At 43.8% G+C, this 20,267-nt stretch overlaps 1 protein-coding gene across 1 annotated transcript in view; it reads right to left on the reverse strand.

The window, feature by feature from the left end:
* Positions 1 to 896: 896 nt before the first annotated feature.
* The window catches only part of MICU2 (mitochondrial calcium uptake 2), a 269,219-nt gene continuing 249,848 nt past the window's right edge, over positions 897 to 20,267 (reverse strand). The window contains exons 9-12 of the mRNA XM_056561738.1: positions 10,938 to 11,109; positions 8,004 to 8,112; positions 3,850 to 4,007; positions 897 to 1,578 (exon numbers count right to left, since the gene is read on the reverse strand). Coding sequence (XP_056417713.1) covers positions 1,471 to 1,578; positions 3,850 to 4,007; positions 8,004 to 8,112; positions 10,938 to 11,109 — 547 coding nt within the window. The 3' untranslated portion in view covers positions 897 to 1,470. The remainder of the gene's footprint in view (positions 1,579 to 3,849; positions 4,008 to 8,003; positions 8,113 to 10,937; positions 11,110 to 20,267) is intronic.

Raw genomic sequence — 20,267 nt, forward strand, 5'->3', positions numbered from 1 at the left:
CGAGAAGTTCGCGACGAATCGAATTTACTGTAAGTTCGCTCATCTCTAACTGCTACCTTTGCACCCTTATTGTTACCCCCCCTATATAAGATCTCAGACCAGCCTATATGACCTGCAGTGTATCTACCTACCTTGTGGAGAACATATATGCTGCAGGTGGACGGCATATTACCAGCACACTACTATATAGTATATGGCTCACCAGATGACTTCAGTACAAATATGACAAATAAATCACCTTGCCCAGTAATATTTCCCAGCAGCGGAGAATGACATCAGCCGGCTATGAGTACTTTACATCCATTAGTGAAAAAGCCATAATGTGATATGCGGCTTCTTAAAGAGGATCTGTCTGCTCCCCCAACCTCATGTATTCTCCTTATTTTGGAGCATCGTTTCTTAGAAGTGTGTTGTTCCGTTCCTCTGTTATTCCTCCTGAAAATGCACGAATTAACTGACAACTGGGTGTTACCATTCCCACTTAGGGTGCGTTCACACGGAGTAAATCAAGAGCAATTCACGCCGAAAAATTTACGGGCGGAATTTTTTTTTAAATTTTCGCAGTGTGAACAGGACAGCGGAAAAACCATTCAAGCCAATGGGCAGAGGAGATGTGAATTCATTTGGAACGGAAAATTCAAGAGGAATTACTCGACCCCTAGACATCTTATCCCCTATCCAAAGGATAGGGGATAAGATGTCTGATCGCGGGGGTCCCGCCGCTGGGGACCCCCCGCAGTATAGCATGCGGCACCCACCTGTTTCTTGTCCGCCCCCTCCCATAAACTTGCATTGAGGGGACGGGGTGTGACGTCACACGGGGGCGGAGTCATGATATCACGGACTTCCGCTCCCGTGGTCGCGACCCAGACCCTCCAGCGCTTCCGGACAAGAAACAGGTGGGTGCCGCATGCTATACTACGGGGGTCCCCAGCGATCAGACATCTTATCCCCTATCCTTTGGATAAGGGATAAGATGTCTAGGGGTGGAGTAGCCCTTTAAGTCAATGAGGCTCAGTTGCAATACCAGACTTGGCCAAGAGTGGAGCTGTTTCTAACATCAGGAAACTCATTTAGTTTATCCTTGTTATCCTAAATTTCTGGCCTCCCTTGTGAACTGTGATCGATTATTACAATATTGCATGTAAAAGTGTGACTCTCCAGCAATCCTGGGTGAATATGTGTCATACATTGCAAAAAATCAGTGCTGATGCTTTCTGGGATGTTTAGACACCAGAATAGCAGAGCCTGTTAAGTGCAGTTAGAAGCCAAATCTGTCCCCTTTAAGTGGGAACCCCGACATACATACAGTACAGGAAGAAACGGCCCATGAGATCAGTGCGGTGATGTAGAACAGGCTGATATGCGAGATGCAGACTGCTAGAAACAGGTAAACCAGACGTAAACACAAATATATGGTAAGAGAAATCCAATAAAACCCATACATCTCATATAAAATGAAGAACAATGTTAGAACGGGCTCTTCCCGACTTGTTTCCAAACTTCATTGGCGCCTTTAATGGTTTCCCGCTTGACGCACTTCCAATAGCCTTGTAGTCCCTGCTGTTGTGGCACATGCTAGGAGAGAATAAAGGAAAATGTATCTATTAATTTAGTAATAACTAGTAATGAGAATTTTATTTGATCAGTTCATGTTACAACATAACATTACAATTCTCACTATAAATTCGTTTTACTTTTTTTTTATTTTTTTATTTTTTTAAGTTATTCCCTGACGAAGGGGCTCCTAATCCCTAAAAACACGTTGTGTTTTATTTTACAATAAAAGGCACTTGTGATTAATTTATCACTCTATGTCAAGTGGATTGGCGGGTTGGGCCATACAACCAGTAACTCTTCCTCCTCTCAGATCTGCTGTACTCCTAGGCTGGTATACTCCATTGGCGATACCCAGAAGGCCGCACTGTCTGCATTAGGCCTACAAAAGTGGTTGTGTCTCTTGCACAACCAAAAACAGTAAGCAGACCTCTGTTGGGGTGCTTCCAATACCTGCCTTTATTATTGTGCAGTATATACTGCTCTGCTTTTTTCTTTGCTTTCCAAGATATACTGAATTGCTGCAATTACATCATGTACAGTGTTTATGTGACGCCTTAAGCCTGGAATGCTAGTGGTGGTGAATTTAGTGGCAAAAGGTTTTTTTTTTCTTTTTTTGGGGGCTGGTTATATAGAAAGTAGTACATTTATTGGCAAAAGTTTTTGCCACATTTTTTGTTTCCGTTACAGTCTGTTTAATTTAGCTGTAAGCAAAAATGCTGTCAGCCATGTTATTGTGTACGCCAAAAAAAAATTAAAAAAAATTAATAAAAGATACATTATGGTAAGATTATATTTTTAGAATTTAAGCCGTTGGGAAACATATTATGCTGAATGGTGTCTGTTTATGTATCCAATTTTTTCCTATAAAACGTATACTTTAGAAGGACAGCAATAACGCTGTGTGGATGCACCTTTACTGCAAAGGTATGTGCACATAGCCTTAGAAAGCCATACTGGGTCTCTGCCGGCCACCATACGATGCCTCAATACTGTTTTATTATGGACTCTTAACAAAATGATCCTCTCTAGCTGGGTCACATAGACTTCTATGGGTGCCTTATTATCAAAGTTAGAATACAGTAGTGCCAAGAGGTCTTAGGATGGGCTCGTCTATAACACAAACTGGGATTCCTGTCTTAATCTATTAGGGCAGTGGTCTTCAAACTGTGGCCCTCCAGCTGTTGCAAAACTACAATTCTCAGCATGCCCGGACAGCCAACGACTGTCCGGGCATGCTGGGAGTTGTAGTTTTGCAACATCTGGAGGGCCACAGTTTGAAGACCACTGTATTAGGGGCTAGTTATCTTTGTTCCTAGTCCACCTTGAAATGTAGCCATTGAGAGCCATCACTTGAGCATCAGCACCATGGTAAAACTATGATCCACCATAAACTCTGTATACACGGAGCTAAAGCAAAAATATGTATTCAGCACCAATAACAAAAAGGAAACAATTGGTCCTTTCCCCTCAAACATTCTCTGATCTACTGCACACCCTAATGGTCTATAGTTCAAAAACAGGTAAGAAAAAATAATGTCTGATGTAGCTTGAGAGATGTGCCTGTCCCTGGAACTGCAGATCCTGGTCCTGACAAAGACCAGGTTGACAAAGGGCCCTGCACAGGTGTCGGGTATATTTTTATTAATTTTATTTTCTTTAAAGGGGTACTCCACCTCTAGACATCTTATCCCCTATCCATAGGATAGGGGATAAGATGTCTGATCGCGGGGGTCCCGCCGCTGGGGACCCCCGCAATATAGCACTCAGCACCCACCTGTTACTGCTCCGGAAGCGCTAGCGGGTCTGGGTCCCGACCACCCGAACGGAAGTTCATGACGTCGCGACTCCGCCCCCGTGTGACGTCACGCCCCGTCCCCTCAATGCAAGTCTATGGGAGGGGGCGTGACGGCAGTCACGCCCCCTCCCATAGACTTGCATTGAGGGGACGGGGCGTGACGTCACACTGGGGGCGGAGTCGTGACATCACGGACCCTCTAGCGCTTCAGTAGCAAAAACAGGTGGGTGCCGCATGCTATATTGCGGGGGTCCCCTGCGGCGGGACCCCCGCGATCAGACATCTTATCCCCTATCCTTTGGATAGGGGGATAAGATGTCTAGGGGTGGAGTACACCTTTAAGGCTTGGATGCTGTCAGTCCTAAATTTTTTGCCAGATTTAGGGCATTGCCAGCTCGCGGACATTGCTTTGGATGCCTTTGAATCTGTCAGTAAAGAACCAGTTTTGGCGCCATAGTGGCTTTTTTTATGTGGACGCTGCTGTTTTTTCTTACCTTCAATCCTCTATGGAGCCTGTTCTTCAGGACACCCAAAAACTCTCCGTGGCTTAAACAGTTGTCTCCATCTAAATCAAAGATCTTGAAGACTGTATCCAAAACATTTTCTGATAATTCTTCTCCTGTTGCCACTTTCACCGCTCGCTTGAATTCAGCTGGAAAGTAATAAGAAAAAAATATAATGATATAAAACACAACCAACTCTCAGCCTCCACTGTCCAAACACAATTAACCCATTACACGTACATCTTACAAAGCTGCAAATATCGTCAGGACCCGGAATATCGTGTATGGAGCTGTCCCTACTTTCCCTGATGACAAATGCCAAGGGAAAAAAAGGGTGAAACATGTTGGATTGTAACATGCCTGAATCTCTGTTCCCACAGATTAGCTGCTGCCATAGATAAGTGGTAGCGGCCTATCCCAATTTCTCCACTAGAAAATAAGTGCATGGTCGACAAAGTAGAGGGGTTTATCTATGAGGCTGTCAGAAGGAATAGCTTTCAACCAAACAAGCATTCAGCTGACAGCTACTGAAGGTCAATGGCCAGATTAATGTACTTATTATTTGGTGCTTGACATTAAAATGGTCTTCAGCCAGTTAAGGCCATGCTCACACACCGCAAGAAAACAAACAATGGGTGTATTTTATTTATAGCAATTTTTGCAAATGATTACGGTAAACAAATGGCTGCAAAAAATACTGTAAACATATACACGTTGGCTGCCCAGGCATGCTGGGAGTTGTAGTTTTGCAACATCTGGAGGCCCACAGTTTAGAAGACCACTGGCCCAAAAGGTATGTTTTAAAGGGGTAATCCACTGGAAAAAAATTTTTTTTTTAAATCAACTGGTGCCAGAAAGTTAAACAGATTTGTAAATTACTTCTATTAAAAAATCTTAATCCTTCCGGTACTTATCAGCTGCTGTATGATCCACAGGAAGTTCTGTTTTTTTGTTAAATTTCCTTTCTGTCTGACCACAGTGCTCTCTGCTGACACCTCTTTCCATTTTAGGAACTGTCCAGAGCAGGATAGGTTTTCTATGGGGATTTGCTCCTACTCTGGACAGTTCCTAAAATGTACAGAGGTGTCAGCAGAGCGCACTGTGGTCAGACAGAAAGGAAATTTAAAAAAAGAACAGAACTTCCTGTGGATCATACAGCAGCTGATAAGTACTGGAAGGATTAAGATTTTTTTAATAGAAATAATTTACAAATCTGTTTTACTTTCTGGTACCAGTTGATTTGAAAAAAAAAAAAAAAATCCCAGTGTGCATGGTAACATCAGGCAGTGTGTTTAAACTACTAATTTAAGAGATAGAACCGAAAGCTGAGCACTATATAGTGATACCGATGGCGCCTATACTGTATGAAAGGAAATAAATCTCATGAGTTAGTTGCTACCATCTATTATATGTAGTCATCAGAGCACAATAAATCATTAACGGTTTGTGACATACAACTTTATGTGGCTAAGGAAACAAGTTTGGAAATTGATTTATAATTTATTTATTTTTTGCAAATACCGTATTTATCGGCATATAACACGCATTTTTAAAACTAAAATTTAAGGCAAAAAGCCTGCCTGCGGGTTATACACCGATAAGTCTTCTGGTCACTGATTTAAAGCGGCCGCGGCCACTTTAAATTAGTGACCAGCGGTGTCTCCTCCCCGCTCTGCTTTTAATTTTTCTTACCTCCTCCCTCCCTCATCATTCCCTCCTTTCCCAATGCTTTTAATAGTTTTTTTTTATTTTTCTTACCTGGCTGTGCTTCAGCAGGCCAGGTCAGACGGGGGGTCTTGCGGGCTGCGGTCAGTGAAGCAGATGAATGATGTCCTCTGCTGGTTTCTCTGCGCGGCATCAGAGACGTCAGTTTTGATTTCCTGCAGTCGCCACACTCCAAACTCTGACTAGCAACAGCTGCAGGAAATGAAAAGTGACGTCCCTGATGCCGTGCAGAGGAGCCGGGAGAGGACGTCATTCATCTGCTTCACTGACTGCAGCCCACAAGACACCCCACCTGACCTGACCTGCCGAAGCGCAGCCAGGTAAGGAAAATAAAAAAAAACTATGAAAAGCAGGGAAAAGGGGGAATGATGAGGGAAGGGAAGAATAACATAGGAGGAACATGATGGGGGGATGATGAGACAGGCAGAAATGATGAGGGCGGGAATGATGGGGGGGGATGATGAGACAGGGGGAAATTATGGTGGGGGGGGAGGCACTAAAGGCTTAATGTCTGTATGGCTAGTGGTGGTCTATGACGGGGAAATGATGAGACATGGGGGGGGGTGGCGATGAGACATGGGGGGGGGGTGGCGATGAGACATGGGGGGGGTGGCGATGAGACATGGGGGGGGTGGCGATGAGACATGGGGGGGGTGGCGATGAGACATGGGGGGGTGGCGATGAGACATGGGGGGGTGGCGATGAGACATGGGGGGTGGCGATGAGACATGGGGGGTGGCGATGAGACATGGGGGGTGGATGGCGATGAGACATGGGGGGTGGATGGCGATGAGACATGGGGGGATGATGATGATGAGACATGGGGGGGATGATGATGAGACATGGGGGGGATGATGATGAGACATGGGGGGGATGATGATGAGACATGGGGGGGATGATGATGAGACATGGGGGGGATGATGATGAGACATGGGGGGGATGATGATGAGACATGGGGGGGATGATGATGAGACATGGGGGGGATGATGATGAGACATGGGGGGGATGATGATGAGACATGGGGGGGATGATGATGAGACATGGGGGGGATGATGATGAGACATGGGGGGGATGATGAGGAGACACGGGGGGGATGATGATGAGACATGGGGGGGATGATGATGAGACACGGGGGGATGATGATGAGACACGGGGGGGATGATGATGAGACATGGGGGGATGATGATGATGAGACATGGGGGGATGATGATGAGACATGGGGGGATGATGATGAGACATGGGGGGATGATGATGAGACATGGGGGGATGATGATGAGACATGGGGGGATGATGATGAGACATGGGGGGATGATGATGAGACATGGGGGGATGATGAGACATGGGGGGATGATGATGAGACATGGGGGGATGATGATGAGACATGGGGGGATGATGATGAGACATGGGGGGATGATGATGAGACATGGGGGGATGATGATGAGACATGGGGGGATGATGATGAGACATGGGGGGATGATGATGAGACATGGGGGGAGGCGATGAGAGGGGTAAATGTGGCACAGGGACTGATAGAAGGGAATGAATGATGTGGCACTGGAGGGGACAGGACCAAACTGAGGAGCAGAAGAAATCAAAGTTGGGGGGGATGATGTGGCCTTTAGTCCAAGTCATTTATTTTACATTTCATTTTTTTAACTGAAATTTCCCTGTTAAAATGGGGGTGCGTGTTATACACCAGTGCGTGTTATACACCGATAAATACAGTATATGTTTTTACTTTTAAGAAGAAGAATAAAGAGAAAGTTGCTTGACAAATATTTCCTTTTGGGTTATATTCACTTGGATCTGCCACAGGTTGTGTCCGTGCACCAAGTCTCTATGTTGGGTCGGTGAGTTATACACTATGCTGGTTGGGGTTATTTTTATTGTTCATACATGGAGCAGCTCTACATAACAGTACCCAACTCTATGATGTTCATAGGACAGTGATTCCCAACCAGGGTGCCTCCAGCTATTGCAAAACTACAACTCTCAGCATGCTGGGTGTTGTAGTTTTGCAACAGCTGGAGGCACCCTGGTTGAGAAACACTGCCAGAGACTAAAATTAAGTGAATGAGTCAACTGGTGCCAGAACATTATACTGATTTATTAATTACTCTTATTTAAAAATCTTAATCCTTCCAGTACTTATCAGCTGCTGTATGCTGCAGGGGAAGTTGTGTAGTTCTTTCTAGTCTGACCAACATGCTGGGAGTTGTAGTTTTGCACTGAGACATTGCTAAAAATCCTGATGATTCTATATGGGGCTGAGGTGGATGTCTATTGGCTCAGACACCGCAACTACAAAAACCAAAAAGGAGACCACGCCAACACAGCAGTTACAGTAAGACACCAGTTAAATCAATGGTACTTTACTAAAAGTGCTGTACAGGCCTTTTATGTAGCGTTCTGACACTTACCCAACTTCACCGCTTTGTTTGCCATGCTGAACATTTTCATAGTGATAGAGAAATCTTCCAGATTGTTCATGAAATGATAGAACCTCTTAAATTCCTCCAAGCTGATACTCTGTAAATCCAAACGACACAAACCAATATCAGTGAGAAAAAAGATCCATAGTCACAAGACTCCATCCGCAATATTTGTTACCCTGCTAAACATTAGGGAAACTGTTCAGTCTATCCTCATGGGCAGCAGGGGCAAAAAGGACCACTGAATAAGGCATTGTAATTCTAATGAGGTTCAGAAGATGTTCTTGGTAAACATCAAAGTTTAGGTCTTTGTTAGCTAAAGCAGATACAATAACGCATTTCAGGGTTATTCACCCCTTCAGACTGGAACCTGATGAAGAGGTAAATGGTCCCGAAACATGTTAATGATGTATCTTCTTTTTGAGGTTTAACAAGAACCTCATTGGACTTGCAGTGCTTCATTGGATTCCTTTTTGTCGATATTGCCATTAAAGGGGTACTCCGGTGCAAAACATCTTATCCCCAACAAAAGGATAGGTGATAAGATGTTAGATTGCAGGGATCCCATCGCTGGGCACCTCCGCGATCTCCGGGCCGGCAGCAGAAGCGTCAGGAACACGGGAGCGTGTAGCTCCCATGTTTGTCACGCCACACCTCCTCCGTTCATGTCCAGTATGTAGCAGTCATGCCTGCTCCCATAGACCTGTAGTGGCTGTGGCTGTAGTCGCCAGTCATCCGGCACGGAGTGGAGTTTGCTCCGTGCACAGATGACCAGGGTGCTGGGGGTACCCAGTGGCGGGATCCCCGCGATCTAACATCTTATCCCCTATCCTTTTTATAGAGGATGTTTTGCGCTGGAGTATCCCTTTAAATTCACTACAGGACACGTTTTCAAAGACCCCTAGAATGAGCAGCATATTAAAATCTCTAGTAACCGTAAATCGGGGTCATATGCATGTTTTAACACGCTCCAAGGGAGTTTACAGCGTGTCAAACTATATCCCTTGCCAGAGGGTGTTCACCACTGGGGTAGCACACAATGGCGCCATCATCTGGCCTTTCTATCTCTTCCCATATAGCAATCCATGATCAGGCTTCTCTCCACATGATCTGCCTCCAGCCTTAAAGGGGTACTCCGGTGGAAAACATTTTTTTTTTTTTTTTATTAACTGGTGCAAGAAAGCTAAACAGATTTGTAAATTACTTCTATTAAAAAATCTTAATCCTTTTTTAATAGAAGTAATTTACAAATCTGTTTAACTTTCTGGCACCAGTTCATTAAAAAAAAAAAGTTTTCCACTGGAGTACCCCTTTAAAGGGGCAGTCCAGTGGAAAACAATTTACAAATCTGTTTAACTTTCTGGCACCAGTTGATTTAAAAAAATGATGTCTATTTAAAAATCTTAAAAGGGTTCTCCGGTGAAAAACAATAAAAAAATATATATATTTTTAAATATACTGGTGCCAGAACGTTAAACAGATTTGTAAATTACTTTTATTTGAAAACCTTTATCCTTCCAGTACTTAGCTGCTGTATTCTCCAGAGGAAGTTCTTTTCTTTTTGAATTTATTTTCTGTCTGACCACAGTGCTCTCTGCTGACACCTTTGTCCATGTCAGGAACTGTCCAGAGCAGGATAGGTTTGCTATGGGAATTTGCTCCTGCTCTGGACAGTTCTTGACATGGACAGAGGTGTCAGCAGAGAGCACTGTGGTCAGACTGGAAAGAAATGTAAAAAGAAAATAATTTCCTCTGTAGTATACAGCTGCTGATAAGTACTGGAAGGGTTAAGACTGTAATTTACAAATCTGTATAACTTTCTGGAGCCAGATGATACACCCTCAAGGGGTTTATTTCAAGAGAAAAAGGCATCCCCTTTTCACAGGATGGGTGATAACTAGCCGACCAAAAGAATGGAGATTAATGTCCTCTGAATGCAGCAGCAGCATGCAACCTCGGCCACCACTCCATTCGCTGTCTATAGGACTTCCAATCATAGCCAAGTCCAGCACTTTGCAATGTATTCCAACCATGGTGTCTCTTGCAACTCCTGGCGGCCCCCTGGTTGGGAAACGCTGCTATAGACAGTGAATTGACAGCCAGCCATGTGCACTGCCACTCCATCCACTCAGGAGACAACTGAGCATCAAGGGATCAAAGGGGTACTCTTTTAACGGAGAACCCTTTTAAGATTTTTAAATAGACATCATTTTTTTAAATCAACTGGTGCCAGAAAGTTAAACAGATTTGTAAATTGTTTTCCACTGGACTGCCCCTTTAAAGGGGTACTCCGGTGAAAAACTTTTCTTTTTTTAAAGCAACTGGTGCCAGAAAGTTAAACAGATTTGTAAATTACTTCTATTAAAAAATCTTAATCCTTCCTGTACTTATTAGCTGCTGAATACTACAGCGGAAATTATTTTCTTTTTGAAACACAGAGCTGTCTGCTGACATCATGAGCACAGTGCTCTCTGCTGACATCTCTGTCCATTTTAGGAACTGTCCAGAACAGCATATGTTTGCTATGGGGATTTCCTTTTCCTCTGGCAGTTCCTAAAATGGACAGAGATGTCAGCAGAGAGCACTGTGCTCATGATGTCAGCAGACAGCTCTGTGTTTCTAACGGAAAAGAATTTCCACTGTAGTATTCAGCAGCTAATAAGTACAGGAAGGATTAAGATTTTTTTAATAGAAGTAATTTACAAATCTGTTTAACTTTCTGGCACCAGTTGATTTAAAAAGAAAAAAGTTTTTCACTGGAGTACCCCTTTAAATCTACGTCTATACAGGGGATTGGAGCTCTGGCCATTATATATATATATATATATATATATAAAACCCAGTCTCCATCTAGGATGTAAACAGTATTCAGGAGTGGATGTTGACTTCAGGCTATAGGAGGACCAACTCAGCTGCACTCACTTCTCCTGGAGGGATCCTGGTTTTCACATTATGCCAGTAGATGTCATTGTCCTCCTCATCTGTGAAGAAAAGGAGCCATTCCGCAAAGTCCTCCTTCCTCATGAAGTCCAAACCCTTTGAGAACTGAGCGAATTCCATTTCTTGAACCTCTGTCTGGAGGTTTTCGATAAACCTGAAATAACAAAAAGCAAGAATTGCTGCTTCTTCGTGCAGGGTCACAGTAATCCCGGGTGCAATGTAGAAAGTAACTATCCTTTACATTCAGCTCAATTGCAGTGTTTCCCAACCGGGGTGCCTCCAGCTGTTGCAAAACTACAACTCCCAGCATGCCCGGACAGCCGAAGGCTGTCCGGGCATGCTGGGAGTTGTAGTTTTGAAACAGCTGGAGGCACCCTGGTTGGGAGACATTGCTAAATATTTTAAGCACAGAACATCAATAGAGGTTTATTCCCAGGGGTTGTATATAGTCATAAACTTGCAGCCAATGTCCCCCTTAGGTACATGAATAGAAGAGAACTCATTCTGAAGACCCACGCTTCCCATACATTCATATGTAGGTTTTATAAATAGGATGTTCATTCCAGAATATACGCCAGTAAGCTGCCCTACTGTGCACAGGGCTTTACCTATGTAGACCCCATGTCAGGTATTGTCCCCACACCAGGCCTTGCAATAGGCAAAACACTGGGATAGATTTTGCCAATCGTGTTCCATGTAAGGCTGGGTTCACATCACGTTTTTCCCAATACGGGACCCGTATCTCAGCCATATGCCGCCCGTATGTAATTCATTTCAATGAGCCGACCGGAGTGAAACGCCGACTCCGGTCGGCTCATTTTTGCCCCGTATGCGGTTTTCCCATAGCACCTAAAATCGTGGTCGACTACGATTTTAGGTCCGGTAAAAAACTGCATACGGGGCAAAAATGAGCCGACCGGAGTCGGCGTTTCACTCCGGTCGGCTCATTGAAATGAATTACATACGGGCGGCATATGGCTGAGATACGGGAGCACAAGGTTTTACTCCCCCCCCACTGTATGCGGTCCCGTATTGGGAAAAACGTGATGTGAAGCCGACTGTTAGGCTGGGTTCACACCACGTTTTTTGCCATACTGTTTTCAATCAGTTTAACTAAAGAAAACCGTATGGCAAAAAAAACCGGATGGAACAGTATGGGAAGAGTCAACCGTATGCGTTTTTAAACCGTATGTTTTTAAAATAGCATACAGTTCCGTCTGTTTAAAAAAAAAAAAAAAAAAAAAACGTTTTTTAAATTTTTTTCCATTTTTAATGGCAGGGGTGTTGGGTGGGGACTTTAGGATGCAAATGCGCAAGTGCAAAGTAAAAACCGTATACTGTATCCCGTATGGAACCGTATACATGTGCGTTTCCCATTGACGTCCATGTTAAAAAAGAAAAAATGTATGCGGTTGCATTACGGTTTTTTAACCGGAGTCAAAACCATGGTTGACCATGTTTTTGTCTCTGGTTTAAAAAACGTACTGCAACCGCATACTTTTTTTTGTATAACATGGACGTCAATGGGAAACGCACATGTACAGTATATGGAACATACGGGAAACAGTATACGTTTTTTACTTTGCACATGTGCATTGGCATCCTAAAGTCCCCACCCAACACCCCTCCCATAAAAAATTGACAACATTTTCAAAAACGTATGTTCTTTTTTAATTTTTATAAAAACAGACAAAACCTTATGCACTTTTAAAAACAGTATACGGTTTACATTTTCCCATACTGTTCCATCCGTTTTTTTGCCATAAGGTTTTCTTTAGAAAAACTGATTGAAAAGAGCATGGCAAAAATGTGGTGTGAACAACGCCTGAGGCGGGATTCACACTGCATAAAATTCGGAGCATATATTTTAATTTACAAGAATTGCAGTCACAGAAACAAATTGCAGCCGCATTTTGCGGGATATATAATAAACTATGAGCAGAAAAATTTACATTGTGTGAACGCAGCCCAAGTCTCAAGAACATGAGTTGAAGGGTAAACTGAATAGAGACTGCAGGAAGGAGCACGAAGAATTTTTAACTTTTGGCTGTGAATGGCAAAGAAACAACTCGTAACTAAAAAGTACAAGGAAGAATTAACACAACTTTTTATATGTTGCTAAAATCTCTATCTGTCACTAGAGGGTGCTAAAGTACCATCCTTAAACTTATAAGAAAAACGGGCAAAATAGGTGCAAAATATTCACCATTGAGCATCTGGTAAGAGTAAGTGCAATATCGAACATACAGAGACTACTGCTGTTTAGGAAGTTAACCATGAGTAGTGCATCCCCCCCTTGTACTCCGGTGGAAAACTTTTTTTTAATTTTTATAAACTGATGCCAGAAAGTTAAACAGATTTGTAAATTACTTCTATTAAAAAATCTTAATCCTTCCAGTAGCTGCTGAATACTACAGAGGAAATTCTTTTCACTTTGGAACACAAAGCTCTCTGCTGACATCACGAGCACAGTGCTCTCTGCTGACATCTCTGTCCATTTTAAGAACGGTCCAGAGTAGGAGAAAATCCCCATAGCAAACATATGCTGCTCTGGACAGTTCCTAAAATGGACAGAGATGTCAGCAGAGAGCACTGTGCTTGTGATTCAGCAGAGAGCACTGTGTTTCAAAAATAATTTCCTCTGTAATATTCAGCAGCTAATAAGTACTGGAAGGATTAAGATTTTTTTTAATAGAAGTCATTTACAAATCTGTTTAAGTTTCTGGCACCAGTTGATTTAAAAAAAAAGAAAGAAAAGTTTGCCACCGGAGTTCCCCTTTAAAGGGGTACTCCAGAGAAAAAAAAGGTTTTCAAATCAACTGACGCTAGAAAGTTATACCGATTAGTAAATTACTTCTATATAAAAATCTTAACACTTCCTGTACTTATCAGCTGCTGTATTATCCACATAAAGTTCGCTCTTTCCAGTCTGACCACAGTGCTCTCTGCTGACACCTCTGTCCATGTTGGGAACTGCCCAGAGCAGGAGCAAATCCACATAGCAAACCTCCCCTGCTCTGGACAGTTCCTGACATGGACAGAGGTGGCAGCAGAGAGCACTGTGGTCAGACAGAAAAGAACTGGTTAAGAGCAAGCAAGGACTATATGTTATAAAATGTTAAAGGGGTACTCCACCCCTAGACATCTTATCCCCTATCCAAAGGATAAGGGATAAGATGTCTGATCAAAGGGTCCCGCCACTGGGAATGCCAGGTGCAGGCGTTGTGATGCCATGGCCACGCCCCCTCATGACATCATGGCCACACCGCCTCAATGCAAGCATATGGGATATGGGAGGGGGTGTGGCGCATGAGGTCTAGCATTGTCTTGCATTAGGAGGAACCCAGGGCCAACCGCATCAGCATATGGTCTCACAAGGGGTCTGAGGATCTCATCTCGGTACCTAATTGCAGTTTATCTCTTGTAAGCACATGGAGGGCTGTGCGGCCCCCAAAGAAATGCCACCCCACACCATTACTGACCCACTGCCAAACTGGTCATGCTGGAGGATGTTGCAGGCAGCAGAACATTCTCCACGGCGTCTCCAGACTCTGTCACGTCTGTCACATGTGCTCAGTGTGAACCTGCTTTCATCTGTGAAGAGCACAGGGCGCCAGTGGTGAATTTGCCAATCTTGGTGTTCTCTGGCAAATGCCAAACATTCTGGACAGTGTTGGGCTGTAAGCACAACCCCCATCTGTGGACATCAGGCCCTCATACCACCCTCATGGAGTCTGTTTCTGACCGTTTGAGTGGACGCATGCACATTTGTGGCCTGCTGGAGGTCATTTTGAAGGACTCTGGCAGTGCTCCTCCTGTTTCTCCTTGCACAAAGGCGGAGGTAGTGGTCCTGCTGCTAGGTTGTTGCCCTCGTCCACGGCCTCGTCCATGTCCCCTGATGTACTGGCCTGTCTCCTGGTAGCGCCTCCATGCTCTGGACACTACGCTGACAGACACAGCAAATCTTCTTGCCACAGCTCTCATTGATGTGCGATCCTGGATGAGCTGCACTACCTGAGCCACTTGTGTGGGTTGTAGACTCCGTCTCATGCAACCACTAGAGTGAAAGCACCGCCAGCATTCAAAAGTGACCAAAACATCAGCCAGGAAGCATAGGAACTGAGAAGTGTTCTGTGGTCACCACCTGCAGAACCACTCCTTTATTGGGGGTGTCTTGCTAATTGCCTATAATTTCCACCTGTTGTCTGTTCCATTTGCACAACAGCATGTGAAATTGATTGTCAATCAGTGTTGCTTCCTGAGTGGACAGTGTGATTTCACAGAAGTGTCATTGACTTGGAGTTACATTGTGTTGCTTAAGTGTTCCCTTTATTTTTTTTTTAGCAGTGTGCAAAAAGAGACAGAATAAGATGACATAGTACAAGCAAAACAGGGATACAATAAAAAGGGAGAAATAAACAATTAACACATTTCTTTTAACACAATTACTTTTATTTAAAAATCTTAGTCCTTTCAGTACTTATCAGCTGCTGTATGCTCCAGAGGAAGTTGTATATTTTTTCTGCCTGACCACAGTGCTCTCTGCTGACACCTCTGTCCATGTCAGGAGCTGTCCAGAGTAGGAGCAAATTCCCATAGCAAACATCTCCTGCTCTGGACAGTTCCTGACATGGACAGAGGTGTCGGCAGAGAGCACTGTGGTCAGACTGAAAAGAACAACTCAACTTCCTCTGGAGTATTCAGCAGCTGATAAGTACTGGAAGGATTACGTTTTTTTTAATAGAAGTAATTTACAAATCTGTTCAACTTTTTGGCACCAGTTGATTAAAAAATGTTTTTTTCCACCGAAGTACCCAAAATAACCTTATTACATGACTGGGCCGATCACTGGATTGTTTGTGTGGCCCTTAGCTTTATTATTGTTGGCCGCACATACCCTGTGAACACTGATTTTATTGGCCACACCACAGACGCGATCAGCTGATCAACAAGCTTTTTCTCATTCGATGGCTGATTATCTGTAACAAATGTTCCTATGAACATTCATCAGATCTAAAGCCAAAATGAGATCACAGCGCTGCCCTGAGGCACCTTTGGTATTATGCTTGGTGCAGTTATAAATTTATGGCACCTACTGTTTTTACCCCTTAAGGACATGCACCGTAAATGTACGGCGCTGCTAAGAGGTACTTAGGGCACAGCGCCATACAATTGCGGCACAACTTTCCTGGATCACCGCGCAGGCAGCGGTGAATGGCGGCGGGGAGGACCGGCGGCAGCTGCTGCCTTGTAGTTCCACAGCTACAACTCCCAGCATGCCCAGACAGCCAAAGGCTGTCTGGGCATGCTGGGAGTTGTAGTTTTGCAACATCTTGGAGGGCTACAGTGTGGACACCACTGAATAGTGGTCCCCAAACTGTGTACTTCCAGATGTTGCAAAACTACAACTCCCAGCATGCCCAGACAGACCAGGCATGCTGAGCATTGTAGTTCTTAAACATCTGGAATATCTGTAAGGGCACAGTTTGGAGACCACTATACAGTGATGTCCAAACTGTAGCCATCCAGATGTTGCAAAACTACAACTCTCAGCATGCCCAGACAGTCCAGGCATGCTGAGCGTTGTAGTTAGGCAACATCTGAAGGGCCAGATGATGCAGAACTATAACTCCCAGCATGCCTGGGCTGTCTGGGCATGCTTGGAGTTAAAGTTTTGCAACATCTGTAGGGCCACAGTTTGGCGACCACTACACAGTGGTCTTCAAACTGTTCTCCTCCAGTTGTTGCAAAACTCCAACTCCCAGCATGCCCTTCAGCTGTTCGGGCATGCTGGGAGTTGTAGTTTTGCAACAACTGGTGGCACACTGGTTGGGAAACACTGTCTGTTTCCTAACTATGTGTTTCCCAAACCAGTGTGCCTCCAGCTGTTGTAAAACTACAACTCCCAGCATGCACTGACAGACGATGCATGCTGGGAGTTGTAGTTTTTCAACAGCTGGAGGTACACTGGTGCGGAAACACTGTCGTAGTCTGTTACCTAACTCAGTGTTTCCCAACCAGTGTCCCTACAGCTGGTGCATAACTACAACTCCCAGCATGCACAGTCTTTCAGTGCATGCTGGGAGTTGTAGTTTTGCAACAGCTGAAGGTTTGCCCAACCCCCCAAGTGAATGTACAGGGTACACTCACACAGGCAGAGGTTTCCCCTGGGTTAAGTATGAGCTGCCAGCGGGAAACTCGCTGTAAACCCCCACCCATATGTATGTACCCTAAAAACACTACACCTACACAAAACAAAGTGTAAAAAAACACTACATATACACACACTCTAACGCTGCCCCCTCCCCAAATAAAAATTAAAAACATCTCCTACGACACAGTTTCCAAAATGGAGCCTCCAGCTGTTGCAAAATAACTCCCAGTATTGCCGGACAGCCATTGACTGTCCAGGCATGCTGGGAGTCTTGCAGCAGATGGGGGCACACTGTTTGGGGAACACTGCCTTACAGTATTTTTGGTGGAGGAGGCAAGCACCATGCTTGCATCTTTGTCCGTCCCTATGCAAATCCCTAGGTTAGGTCTCAAATGTGCATGGCGCTCTCTCACTCCGGAGCCCTGTCGTATTTCAAGGAAACTGTTTATGGCCACATATAGGGTATTTCCGTACTGGGGAGAAATTGCGCTACAAATTTTGGGGGGGCTTTTTCTCCTTTTACCTCTTATGAAAAGGTAATGTTGGGGACTACACCAGCATGTTAGTGTAAAAAAAAATTTGTGTAAAATGCAAAAATTAGTGTTGCCCCATTCTTTTCATTTTCACAAGGGAAAAAAGAAAAAAAAAGCCCCCCAAAATGTGTAACCCCATAAAAACATACCCCATATGTGGATGTAAAGTGCTCTGCAGGCGAACTACAATGCTCAGAAGAGAAGGAGCGCCATTAGGCTTTTGGAGTGAAAATTTGTCCGGAATTGAAGGCCAAGTGTGTTTACAAAGCCTCCATGGTGCCAGAACAATGGACCCCCCCACGTGACCACATTTTGGAAACTACACCCCTCACTTAATAGTGTAATAAGGGGTACAGTGAGCATTTACGCCCCACAGGTATCTGACAGTAATTTTTCATTTGCACAGCCTACTGTTCCAAAGATCTGTCAAACGCCAGTGGGGCGTAAATGCTCACTGCACCCCTTATTAAATTCTGTGAGGGGTGTAGTTTACAAAATGGGGTCAAATATGGGGGGGGGGGGGGTCCACTGTTCTGGCACTATGTGGGCTTTGTAAACACACGCGTCCTTCAATTCCAGACACATTTTCTCTCCAAAAGCCTAATGGCGCTCCTCTTCTGAGCACTGTAGTGTGCCCGCAGAGCACTTTACATCCACATATGGTGTATGTTCTTACTCAGAAGAAATGGGGTTACACATATTGAGGGCCATTTTCTCTTATTACCCCTTGTAAAAATGTAAAAATTGGGGGGAAATTTTTTTAATGAAAAGTCATCAAACACCTGTGTGGTGTAGAGGCTCACTGTACCCCTTGTTTTGTTCCTTGAGGGGTGTAGTTTCCAAAATAGTGTGCCATGTGTTTTTTTTTTTGCTGTTCTGGCACCATAGGGGCTTCCCAATTGTGACATGCCCCCCAAAAACCAATTCAGCCAAATTTGCTTTCCAAAAGCCAAATGTGACTCCTTCTCTTCTGAGCATTGTAGTGCACCCGCAGTGCACTTGACTTCCACACATGGGGTATTTCCATACTCAGAAGAAATGGGGTTACAAATTTTGGGGGGCATTTTCTCCTATTACCCCTTGTAAAATGTAAAATTTGGGGAAAAACCAGCATTTTTGTGAAAAAAAAAAATTCATTTACACAACCAACTTTAACGAAAAGTCGTCAAACACCTGTGGGGTGTTAAGAGTCACTGTACCCCTTGTTACATTTCTTGAAGGGGGGAGGTTCCAAAATAGTATTCCATGTGTTTTTTTTTTCTGTTCTGGCACCAAAGGGGCTTCCTAAATGTGACATACCCCCCAAAAACCATTTCAGCAAAATCCACTCTTCAAAATCCCATTGTTGCTCCTTCCCTTCTGAGCCCTCTACTGCGCCCGCAGAACACTTTACATTCACATATGAGGTATTTCCTTACTTGAGAGAAATTGGATTACACATTTTGGGGGGATTTCTCTCTTTTTACCCCTTGTAAAAATTAAAAAAATGGCTCTACAAGAACATGCGCGTGTAAAAAAAAAAAGAAGATTTAGAATTTTCTCCTTCACTTTGCTGCTATCCGTGTGAAACACCTAAAGGGTTAAACTTTCTGAATGTCATTTTGAATACTTTGAGGGGTGCAGTTCCTATAATGGGGTCATTTATGGGGTATTTCTCGCAGAAAGGCCCCTCAAATCCACTTCCAACTTAACTGGTCCCTAAAAAATTCTGATTTTGAATTTTTCATGAAAATTTCGAAAATTGCTGCTATACTTTGGAGCCCTCTAATGTCTTCAAAAAGTAAAAACATGTCAACTTTATGATGCAAACAAAGTAGACATATTGTATTACTGAATCAATATATAATTTATTTGGAATGTCCATTTTCCTTACAAGCAGAGAGCTTCAAAGTTAGAAAAATGCTAAATTTTCATGACATTTTGGGATTTTTCACCAAGAAAGGATGCAAGTAATGACGAAAATTTACCACTATGTTACAGTTGAATATGTCAAGAAAAAATCTCGGTATCAGAATAAAAGGTAAAAGCATCCCAGAGTTATTAATGCATAAAGTGACAGTGGTCACAATTGCAAAAAGGGCTGAGTCCTTAAAGCGTACCCGTCAGATCCAACAAAAAAAACATTTTTTTTTTAAATATATCACTCAGTACCTAATCCTGACCATGTGCATCTAATTTTTATGTGTCTAGCACCTCTCAAAGGGAGGGGGCGTGGCCTCACTGTGCAGGTCTCCGCCCCCTCCCTCAGTATGCTGTCTGCTCACATCTCCCCTAGAATTACCAAAACTACAACTCCCAGCTTGTCCTCACTGACAGTAGCGGGACACAAGCTGACAGTGGGAGGATTTTTTCCTGCACTCACAGCTGTCAATCAAGGAAGTGTCCATGACATAAGTAATGATTCATGGACACAGCAGGACTAGTATGTGTCCAAGCAGGCGGGGGGGGGGGGGCAGTTGTTTGACAGGCTTTTTCAGTAATTTTCTAATGAAAGCAATTGCAAAACCTATTGGTTTTGCATGCTGTACAACATATCAAAAGTTTTTATATCTGACAGCGCCCATTTAAGGTGAAAATGAGTCCCTAAGGGGTTAAACATAATTTTTTGTTCCCCTGGAATACTCC

This window comes from Hyla sarda, chromosome 2 (assembly GCF_029499605.1).
Source record: "Hyla sarda isolate aHylSar1 chromosome 2, aHylSar1.hap1, whole genome shotgun sequence".
Lineage (NCBI taxonomy): Eukaryota > Metazoa > Chordata > Amphibia > Anura > Hylidae > Hyla > Hyla sarda.